This window comes from Myotis nattereri, assembly GCF_964212035.1.
Source record: "Myotis nattereri genome assembly, chromosome: X".
In the NCBI taxonomy this organism is placed as follows: Eukaryota; Metazoa; Chordata; class Mammalia; order Chiroptera; family Vespertilionidae; genus Myotis; species Myotis nattereri.
This window is the reverse complement of record NC_138078.1, coordinates 141,688,488-141,700,195: the sequence shown is the minus strand read 5'-3', so window position 1 is coordinate 141,700,195 and position 11,708 is coordinate 141,688,488. Positions and strand designations below refer to the sequence as shown.

General features: G+C 45.0%; 1 protein-coding gene across 1 annotated transcript; it reads left to right on the top strand.

The window, feature by feature from the left end:
* Positions 1-4,442: 4,442 nt before the first annotated feature.
* Positions 4,443-11,532, top strand: TEX28 (testis expressed 28; the record flags this gene model as incomplete). Its single annotated transcript, XM_081081742.1, has 3 exons — positions 4,443-5,152; positions 9,221-9,356; positions 11,176-11,532. The coding sequence occupies 3 exons, from the start codon at positions 4,443-4,445 to the stop codon at positions 11,530-11,532; spliced, it is 1,203 nt and encodes a 400-aa protein (XP_080937868.1).
* Between the last annotated feature and the right edge of the window lie 176 nt (positions 11,533-11,708).

The window sequence follows — 11,708 nt, the reverse complement described above, 5'->3', positions numbered from 1 at the left end:
TCTTGAAAACTGCCGAGCTCTGGAGAGCGCCATTGTCCCTGAACGCGGCTAGATCGCAAGCCGATTACGCTCTTGTTCGGTTAAAGGGCATTGCCATTTTTCATCGATACCTCTGACTGCTCGAGAAAAACCCTGCTCCTGTGTGTGATCCTACTTACAAAAAACACGAGTGCTCATTTCCTCACATCATCCACACAGGCTATTGTTAGCTTTTTTAATGTGTGACATTCTGATGGATGAGAAAATCATATTTAGCAAATGCTTTGGTTTACGTTTGCCCAAGATCCTTGCAGTTAGATTATTGCTGTTCGTGTGTGTATTACCGTCCGTGATCTATCATTTCCGAATTGTCTATTGCTATCCCTTATTGTTTTTACATTGGATTCTTTCTCTTTAGCTTCCTAATTTGTAAGACTTCTTTGCTATATCTATTAGAGATATAGCAAATCTTTTTCCCCCCTCAATCTGTTGCTTTTTTAAAAAAATGTTAAGAGATACTTTATTTTTAAGAAGAAGCAAGTGTTCGAACCAAAATCTAACTTTATGCTTTTTTTTCCTCCTCATAAGAATGTTTTAAAACACTTTTATGCAGTAAAATATGTAAATCTTTTGCTTCGTGGCATTTTGATTTGAGTCGTTTACAAAGATCTTTTCTACGCAAAGATTATAAAAATATTCCTACCATGTCCTCCTAACACTTTTACAGTTTCATTTTTATGCTTAATTCTTTATTCTGTCCCAACTTTACACTAGAGGCCCGATACACGAAATTCGTGCAAGGGCGTTGGGCCTTGCCGCCGCCGCCACTGCCGGCGGCACCACCACTGCAGTGGCCACCTCTGCCTTGGCCCCCACCTTCCCCCGCTTTGTCCAGAAGGAAGGACATCTGGTCTAATTAGCATATTATGCTTTTATTATTATAGATATGATTATCAGGAAAGACTCTAATTTTTTTCAAAAAGCCAATTGTCTCAAGACCATATTTATTATTCTTTTGCAAAAATTTCTTAGCTTTTTTTTGCACTTTTTCTTCCAAATAAATTTTGAAATCAACTATTTTTAAGATCCATAAGAAATTCCCATTGTTTTTTTAAAAATATATTTTTATTGATTTTAGAGAGGAAGGGAGAAGGAGAGAGAGATAGAAACATCAACGGTGAAAGAGAATCATTGATCGGTTGCCTTCTGCACACCCCACACTGGGGATCAAACCCACAACCCGGGCATGTGCCCTGACCGGGAAGCAAACCGTGACCTCCTGGTTCATAGGTTGATACTCAACCACTGAGCCATGCTGGCTGGGCCCATTGCGTTTTTAATTGGGATTTTGTTGAATTTATAGGTCAATATGTAGAGGGCTAACGTATTTATGGTTTTGAGTCTCCTCCTCAAATACATGGTATATAGCAGTGATGGCGAACCTTTTGAGTTCGGCGTGTCAGCATTTTGAAAAACCCTAACTTCTCTGGTGCCGTGTCACATACAGAAATTTTTTTATATTTGCAACCATAGTAAACAAAGACTTATATATATATATTTTTAAAATATACCTTATTGATTTTTTACAGAGAGGAAGGGAGAGGGATAGAGAGTTAGAAACATCGATGAGAAAGAAACATCGATCAGCTGCCTCCTGCACACTCCCCACTAGGAATGTGCCCGCAACCAAGGTGCATGCCCTTGACTGGAATCGAACCCGGGACCCCTGAGTCCGCAGGCCGATGCTCCATCCACTGAGCCAAGCCGGTTAGGGCAAAGACTTATATATATATATATTTTAAATATGTTTTTATTGATTTTAGAGAGGACGGGAGAGGGAAGGATAGATAGAAACATCAATAATGAGAGTGAATCATTGATCGGCTGCCTCCTGCATGGCCCCTACTGGGAATCGAGCTCACAACCTGGGCATGTGCCCTTGACCAGAATCGAACCTGGGGCCCTTCCATCCACAGGCCGACGCTCTATCCACTGAACCAAACTGGGTAGGGCAATATTTTTGATATTTCTTTTATATATTTAAATGCCATTTAACAAAGAAAAATCAACCAAAAAAATGAGTTTGCGTGTCAAAGATGTCATAGGTTCGACATCATTGGTATATAGTCATTGATAATCACATCTTACTGACATCCTATTTTATATTTTCAGTTTAACAAAAGATCTTTCTTTTTTTTCCTCCTTTCCTTCATTTTTTTTTTTTTTGGAGTAATCAGGTTCCATTTTATGTCTTCCTTTGGTTATTTGGATGTTACATACCTGGCTTTTCCTGAGTGGTTACCTTTAATTTTTTTTTGTTTTTTGTTTTTGTTCTTTTCTTTTGGTTACCTTTAAATTATTTTTTTTTTTAAGAAAGAGCAGAAGGGAGGAAGGAGAGAGAGACATTCAGCATGTGTTCTGACTAGGGGCCTAGGAACAAACTTGTAAGGTACGTGCCCTTGACCAGGAATTGAGACAGACCCTTCTCTGCATGGGCTGATGCTCCACCACTGAGCACACAGGCAAGAGCACCTTTAATTTTTTTCGCCAACATTTTTCTCTCAATTTTGAGTTTGATGTGATGTCTATAAAATTCCCCAAAAGAACAAGTCATTAGCAAACTTTAATTTTCCCTGTTTCCTATTTCCTTTTACCAATGGTATATACAAATATAGTTTAAAGCCGGGCTCAGCGAATTTTTAAAAGTATATATATTTTGACTGTTGACAGTATTACAGATGTCCCCCATGCCTCTCCCAAGCAAACTTTTGAGAGGCCCCAGAGTGGTAGACTCTCTCTCTTTCCTCACCATGTGACTCATTCATTTGTGTCACAATATAATTTTCCATCCTGGACTATGAGCTCTATGACAAGCATGTCAAACTCAAAGGCTAACATGGGCCAAATAAGCAAGGTTTAAGTTTAGGTGGACCACAAAAAACCCCCAAAAGCTTCAATTTTCATAGACGTAGGTTTATTTCGATAGAGACACGCTGAATACAAAGGGCTGAAATAAATGAGTCATCGTTCAAATAAAGTAATAGAACATTTTAATAAAAAATAATATTTTCCCTGACCAGTTTGGCTCAGTGGATAGAGCGTCGGCCTGTGGATTGAAGAGTCCCTGGTTCGATTCCGGTCAAGGGCATGTACCTGGGTTGCAGGCACATCCCCAGTGGGAGATGTGCAGGAGGCAGCTGATCGATGTTTCTCTCTCATCGATGTTTCTGACTCTCTCTCCCTCTCCCTTCCTCTCTGTAAAAAATCAATAAAATGTATTTAAAAAAAATAAAAATAAAAAAATTAATATTTTTTCTTGAATGTTAACTTACCAGACACTGAATAACTGCACAAATTAATAAGCGTCACACAAATAAACCTATTTTTCTTGTTCTCCGAAAGCGAAATTATTTCCAGTTGCGCACACCAAACAAGTCAGTCCAAGACTAATGATGTGGCCATTGGCTGCTAAAATATTCGCTGTTAGTATTAGTGGAGAGAAATGGTGCACCTGTGGGTAAGGTGCATGAGGGAAATGATGCAACATGATTATAGTAATCATTCATTAGTGAACGTTGTAGTTTGTCATTAATAATTATGTAAAAGGATATTGTAAAAATTAAGTTATGAAACTTTTATTAAAATTTTTCTTACATACCTTTATATTGGCTGGGCCACAAAAATACTCGTTGTGGGCTGCATGCGGCCCGTGGGCCGCGAGTTTGACATGCTTGCTCTATGAGAACAAGAAATGTATCTGGCTTCTGTAACACACAGTAGACAATTAGGAAGTATGTGTTGAATGAAAGACTGGATAAAGGAACAAACCTGCTAAGTTGCAAAGCTCTCTGACTATTCTTTTTGTTGTTAATCCTCACCTGAGGATATTTTTTTCCATTGATTTTTTTTTTTTTTAGAGAGAATGGAAGGGAGGGGGAGAGACAGAGAAAGAAACATCAATTGGTTGCCTCTCGCACTCGCCCTGACTAGGGCTGGGGACTGAGCCTGCAACCAAGGTATGTGCACTTGACTGGACTTGAACCCGAGACCCTTCAGTCCACAGTAGCAATACAGCAAGAAATATGGCTTAATGGGAATGAGTTTATTCCCTACTTTACAAGAACAGTTTTTAATAAAATGAGATGCACAGTTGATAATTCTTGGAAGAGAGAAGCCCAAGAACAGAAGGGGTGTGTGTGGAGGGGGTACTCTAGCCATCTGGGGTCGTTGTGAGGTACACCCATAAAGCAAGAAGTCGGGTGCTGTAAAGGAGGGGAGAGGGGTCTGGAAGATGAAATTAACTTCTCCGGTCTGTGCTGGGCCCATTTCAAATGCATAAATCTTAACACACATAAGTATCTCTGCATACGTGTAAGTATTTTTATAGAGTGAGGCAATCGTGTGTTCAATTCTCCTACTATTTGGCAGCTTACGGAGTACCTGATTTTTTTATTTGTTTCGCAATGCAGGAGGAATACATCAAGAGCCCAACCCTTCCCTCTGACATTCGCTCGTGCAGATCACTGTCACCCAGCAAGGAGGGCTTCAGCGACCACTCCAGCCAGCTGCATGGTGAGATGGCCCAGAACTTGCAGAAGAGCATCAGGCACCGCACCCTCTACCTCTTAGAGCAGCTGAAAGTGGAGAAGGCCAGCCGGGACCAGAACACTGTGAGCTACCTCAAGCTGGTGTCCAAAGCCGACCAGAGCCAGGCCCTGCACATCCGCCAGGCCTTCGAGAAGGTGAACCAGCGGGCCTCTGCCACCATCGCCCAGATAGAGCGAAGGCTCCATCAATGTCGCCAGCAGCTGCAAGAGCTGGAGAAGGGCTGCGAGCCCGAGGGCTCAGTGGCAAAGGAGGAGAGCAGCTCGGACAATGGCTGGCAGCCCTGGGAGAAGGCCTCGTTTTTAGAGGCTCCCAAGCCAGGTGGGAAAGACGGTTTAGCCACCAACCTGTCTGACAGGCCCTTCCCACTGGAGCGTCAATTGCGGGCCTCACAGCAGGCGACGTCATCAGAGTCGCAGGCAAACTTGCTATTGCAGAAGATGAAGGAAGAGCTCAAAGAAGCCCAGAAAGCCCACCTTGGCCTCCAGGTGTCCTTTCAGGGCCTAAAGGAGATGTATCTCACAGACCTGCAGCTGTCGCTGGAGTGCCTTCAGGAGGAGAAATGCAGGTGAGGTGGAGCCCCTTCGGCCACCTTGGCTCTGGGGACATCCCCCAGGACTGTCTGCAGGAGGCTGAAAGGGAGCCGAGGAGGGGGAGGTGGAGCAGCTCAGTGGTTCCCTTGGTGCCTGGGCCCCCGCGGTGAAGAGGCCTCATCCCCTGTCCACAGTTGCACACCAGCTTGGCCCTCTGCTGACCAATGAGACTCCAGCTCTAGGCCCCACTGGGCGGTCCTGCAGCTGCGGTTCTAGCTGGAATGGCAGGAGATAGCCAAAGTGGCGGTGAGCCCAGCAGACGCCCATCAGTTAGGGAGGCGCTTTGCCATCCTGTCTGCTGGCATGGTGTGTAGGCAGGACTGGATCCCCTCACTTGTGCTCATGGCTGAGCTCGGGCACAATGTCACGTCCAGGACATTTATTCTGAAAAATGACTGCCTTCTAGGGAATGCCATCTCCCCACTGTGAGGTGGGTTGATTTTCTTTTCTTTTTCTTTTTAAAATATATTTTTACTGATTTCAGAGAGAGGGAGAGCTAGAAACATCAATGATGAGAGAGTAGCATCGACCAGTGGCCTCCTGCATACCTCACACTGGGGATCGAACCTGCAACCCAGGCATATGCTCTGACAGGGAAATCAAACCGTGACCTCCTGGTTCACAGGTTGATGCTTAACCACTGAGCCACACTGGCTGGGCAATACTATTGACATTTTGGACCAGCCGATTCTGTGCTGTGGGTGCTGTGCTATGCATTGGAGGATGTTGAGCAGTGTCCTCATCCTGGAGGAGTTTCCTACAACTGTCATAACCCATTACTCCAAACTCGGTCGCCTCAAACAATAGAAATGTATTCTGTCCCAGTTATGGAGGTCAGGAGTCTGGAATCAGCTTTACTTGGCTGAAGTCAGGGTGTCAGCAGGGCCACACTCCCTCTGGAGGCTGTAGGTGAGAATCCATTCCTGGCCTCTTCCAACTTTGGGTGGCTGCTGGGCTCCTTTGCTTGTGGCCACATCACTTCAGTCTTCGAGGCCAGCATCCTTCACATCTCTCTCTGTTCTGTCTTCACATGGCCTCCTTCACTTGTGTGTACACGCGCCCTCTGTCTCTCTCTTATAGGATGTGCGTGATTGCAATTAGGGTCCACATATGCTCAGGAGGAGCTCCTCCACTCTGCCGCATTCCCCAGCCCTACCCCTACTGCTTGAGCCCCGCCCCCTCCCCCATCTGTTTCTCTATCTTAGATTTCTCGTCCAGGCTGCAGGCCACTGGGTTCTAACTCAATTTGCCCAAAAGCCAATCCTTAGGTATAGTCAGAAGTATACTAGTAATATTTTGGTCCTAGCTGGTTTGGTTCAGTGGATAGAGTATCAGCCTGCGGACTGAAGTGTCCCGGGTTCCATTCTGGTTAAGGGCACATGTCCGGGTTGTGGGCTCCATCCCCCGTAGGGGACATGCAGAAGGCAGCTGATCCGTGATTCTGTCTCATCATTGATGTTTCTATCTCTCTCTCCCTCTGCCTTCCTCTCTGAAATCAATACAAATATATATATATTTTTAAAAAGAGTATAATCTTTCATAGCAACAATACTGTTTAGGATCATTTGTATTGGAGAGGGCGGCCTTATCAGCTTTGGAAGGTTTAGGGGGCATTTTGGTTGACTGGTCATCATTCCGTCTTCACAAGAGCATTTTTCAGAGTGCTCCATTTGCCTCTGTGACCGTAGGAGCTGGATGGAGAGGGGTCCTTGACTAAAAGAGGGACAGTGAGAGGAGGCAGCTGTGTCGAGGCCAGGGCACTGCTGCCAGAGGGTAAGGAGGCTGGGGGCAAGGGAAGGAGAGACTGAGAGAATATCCTTATGAATAAACATCTTCTTATTCACTAAATTATTCAAGAATACATTCAAGAATATATTAATACATTCTTAGAAATACATTAATGAAGAATCTATTCATTGGCTTCATTCATATTCATGGAGAATATATTCATGAAAATATACTTGAATATAGTTAATATCTTAAATGTTCTTGTGGCTGGATCTTTCATGGTAATGGAAAGATAATCATGGGGTATCTACTTCCAGGGTGGACACCCTGCCTCTCTCCCTCTCTGTGGGCAGTAGCCTCAGCCATGTTGTCAGCCCACTCTCTTCCCAACAGGAAGCAGGGCAGAGACTAATGGAATGTTCCTTGAAACAGTGTGATGAATCAGCTCTTGATGAATTGACTTTCAACAAATGAGTGTTCAGCTTATTAGCTCCCTGGGGGACGTCTATGTGTAGGTGTCAGTGAAGTTCTCAAAATAGGACCAAATGACCTCCTTGCTTCACATTCCCTGTCCCTACGACAGCACCATTGGTTATGTCCTTCTGCACGTCGGAATCACGGCCATCAGCCTGGTCCTTCATTGCCATTGACTCCAGTGTTCTGTGGTACCTTTCCTCTTCTCCAGTGTCACAGCCCCTGGCTTGGGTCAAGCCTTCCTCGGCTCTTCCCTAAAAGAAAGTTCTAGAAGCCACCTGTCCTTCCTGTTGCCCAAATGAGGAACCTCAAAGATTTTTAAAATTATGAAACATTCCAAACCCAGGCGAAATGTAGAGAATAACATGATCGACCCTGTATACCTACCCATGAGCGTTCTGAAATCTTCACATTTAGCATTTTTGCTTCAAATCTTCTCTATATATTTTTTTTAAAAAAAATATTTTTATAGATTTCAAAGAGGAAGGGAGAGGGAGAGAGAGATAGAAACATCAACAAATGTGAGAGAATCATTGATCAGCTGCCTCCTGCACGTCCCACACTGGGGATTGAGCTTACAACCCAGGCATGTGCCCTGACCGGGAATTGAACCATGATCTTCTGGTTCATAGGTCAGTGTTCAACCACTAAGTCACACCTGCCTGGCTTGTTTATATTTTTTAATGATCCACTGAGATATAGTTTACATGCCATAAAATGCAGTTTTAACTGTACATTTTTATGATGTTTAGTAAATTTACTGAATTGTGCAACCATGACCACAATCCTATATTTGTTATTTGCTTTAATAATCGCTTTATTGAGATATAATTCACATACCATAAAATTCATCCATTTAAAGCATACAATTCAGTAGTCTTTTGTATGTTCACAGAGTTGTGCAACCATCACCACTATCTCACTATCTCATTACAGACCATAACATTGTCATCACCCCAAAGAGAAACCCCACCCCCATTAGTAGTCACTCCCCACCTTCCCTTTCTCCAGCCTCAGCAACCACTATTCTGTTTTCGTTTTTTCTGGATTGGTCTATTCTGGACATTTCATATAAATAGAAGCACACACTATGTGGTCTTTTGTGGCTGCTCCATCTCTATAATCCACAGATTTTTTTTTTAATACATTTTATTGATTTTTTACAGAGAGGAAGGGAGAGAGATAGAGAGTTAGAAACATCGATGAGAGAGAAACATCGACCAGCTGCCTCTTGCACACTCCCCACTGGGGATGTGCCCACAACCCAGGTACATGCCCTTGGCCGGAATCGAACCTGGGACCTTTCAGTCCGCAGGCCGACGCTCTATCCACCGAGCCAAACCGGTTTCGGCAATCCACAGATTTTTACGGAATAACTACTGCATACCAAACACTGGTGCCGGGAATACATATGGAATTTAATAGCATACGGGGGTAATTTAGATCTTGATTTCTACAACTTCTAGTCTATCTCTATTTTGGTAAAGCTGTTACAAAAGGGGAATGGTATATAGGAGGTACATGACTGTCAGTGTGGGCGTGGCTGAGGCGCAGACCTGGAAGAGTAGGCTGGCTTTGACTGAAGCTGAGGGCCAGAGGAGGAAGGCAGGTCCTGAACCCACGTCTAGTCTTTTATTTATATTTTTAATATGGAACGCTTCATGAATTTGCATGTCATCCTTGCGCAGGGGCCATGCTAACCTTCTCTGTATTGTCCCAATTTTAGTATATGTGCTGCCGAAGCGAGCACCCAAGTCTAGCCTTGATGTAGGACCACTCGCTGCCAGCACAAGCTCTGGGCGGGGTACTCAGAGAGAATTATTTTCTCTTTTGCTCCCAAGACAAACGCTGATGGCAGACTTGTTGAATGAGCACCTGCAGCGGCACCTGGATGAAATTTACTGTCTCAAACAGAATCTGGCCTACGCTGAAGAGAAAATGGCCTATGTTTCCTATGAGAAAGCCAAGGAAATATGGGTGAGTTCCTCACGGGGGAGCTTTTTGAGAGAAAGCCAGTGAGATGGATGTAGGGATGAGAGAAGCCAAGGATGAGCCAATCTGTTCTGGTAACCTCCAAACCAAGGAAGGAGACAGATATTCAAGCTGTACCCCCATTGAGGTTTCATTGGCAACTCCCACATTTGTTTTAGAGCTGGTGGTGGCCAATATTTATGTTCATGCTGCACTTCTTCTCTCCCCCCACCTTAGCTGATCTGGGAACTTGGGCACTGCAGTTCTCACACTTGAGCCCAGAACCACCTGTAGAGGGGGCTGATGAGTACCCAGGAGCTGCTGGGGGTGTAGGGAACACCAGCTGGGAACCCCTGCTTTTGACCCTGGAGCGGCAAGTGTGGGTGGCGGATCTCCGTCTCCTGTGACAGATAGCCTCACTCTCTTCCACACCCTCAGACCTTACACCTGACCTGGCTCAGCTGTCTCACGGCCAGGCTCTCAGTCTCAGACCAGGCTGGATGAGTGCCAAGTCAGATGAGACCTTTGCTGTTACTGGGAGATATGGACCCTCCCAGACAGGGCCCTCAGCATGTAGGTGCTCTAGGCCAGTGGTCGGCAAACTCAGTCAACAGAGCCAAATATCAACAGTACAACGATTGAAATTTCTTTTGAGAGCCAAATTTTTTAAACTTAAACTATATAGGTAGGTACATTGTTATTAACTTAATTAATAATTTTGGATTGAGTACGTAGTATTAACAACATGAGTTCAATACAGTAATATATTTATGGAATGCCTATTATGTGTCTAAGGCTGGAGATAACATGACATCCTTCTGGAACTTACATTCTCGTGAGGAAGATCAACTTTAAATAAATAAATAGTCACATCAAATAATTGCAGTTGTCATGAGTGCTAAGGAAGGAAATAAACAGTAAGCGAGAGAAGTTATTTAGCAAGGTTAGGCATTAAACCCCGCTAAGCAGCTAAGTTTTATTTATTTTTTATTTATTTATTTATTTTTTTTTAAAATATATTTTATTGATTTTTTACAGAGAGGAAGAGAGAGAGATAGAGAGTTAGAAACATCGATGAGAGAGAAACATCGATCAGGTGCCTCCTGCACACCTCCCACTGGGGATGTGCCCGCAACCCAGGTACATGCCCTTGACCGGAATCGAACCTGGGACCCTTCAGTCCACAGGCCGACGCTCCATCCACTGAGCCAAACCGGTTCCGGCGCTAAGTTTTATTTTATAATAACAAAGCCACCAACACAAAATAATTACAATTCTTAAATTGATGACAAAAACACCTGTAGGATTTGCAGCTGGTTGGAAAAATACAGGTAACTTTATGCTTTGAGTAGGTACTTTTGTCACCCATGTGCGATTTGCGGACGCGACTAGCACTAACCACTGCACATCAGACTGCTGACTGACTGGCTCACTCAACTCCTGCATGAATCGTGAGCGCCTCCCCCGCGCTGCGTATGGCGCGGCCCACCTGCACCGCATCTCCCGTGGCCCGACCCACCGACACCCCACTTCCGAACCACTTCTTCCAAACAGACTCGCCCAGGTCGAAAACAGACTTCAGCGCATGGGCCATGAAGTTTCAATCGCACTGTACATGCACGCCCGCACGTGGTATTTTGTGGAAGAGCCACACTCAAGGGGCCAAAGAGCCACATGTGGCTCGTGAGCCGTGGTTTGCCGACCACTGCTCTAGGCTCTTGTCTTCCCTCCTAAATCTTCAGCTCACCACTTGCTGTGCAACCCTTAGGCACTCAGGTAAATGACCGCACCTTCCTTCTGACCGCTGTGTTTTTATCACCTGCAGAACGTCATGGAGACTTTTAAGAGTCGTATAGCCAAGCTGGAAACTCTACAGCAAGTGACTCAACCAAATATGACAGAGAACCTCAGGAACTGTCCCAAGAAGCTTGTGTTCCAATTTCTGAACCTGCTCCTTACGCTGGCCACCATCTTCCTGGTCTTCATCTCTACTGTGTGCACCCTTCCCTTGACACAGTTGAATTCGCGCCTGCGCATGTGCAGCGTGATGGTGCTGATCGGCGTTGGGGCCCTGGCCTGGCAGAAGTGGCATGCCATTTCTGCCACAGACTGGCAGGCCTGGGTCACCTCCAGATGGAGATTGTATTCCAAGGACGCCAAACCTCTACCAGGCGGGCCTTAACGGGCCTGCGTGGACCCCCAGCTCCTCTCTTTTCCAGGTGTCAGGGCAGCCAGCCAGCCCTCCCCAGGAGGCCACTCCTGAGATCTGGCTTTCAAATTTTGTCCACACTAGCCCCAGCTCGCAGTTCCCTTTCTCACAACCCTTCCTTACCATCTGCAGACCTTGGAAAAGATTAA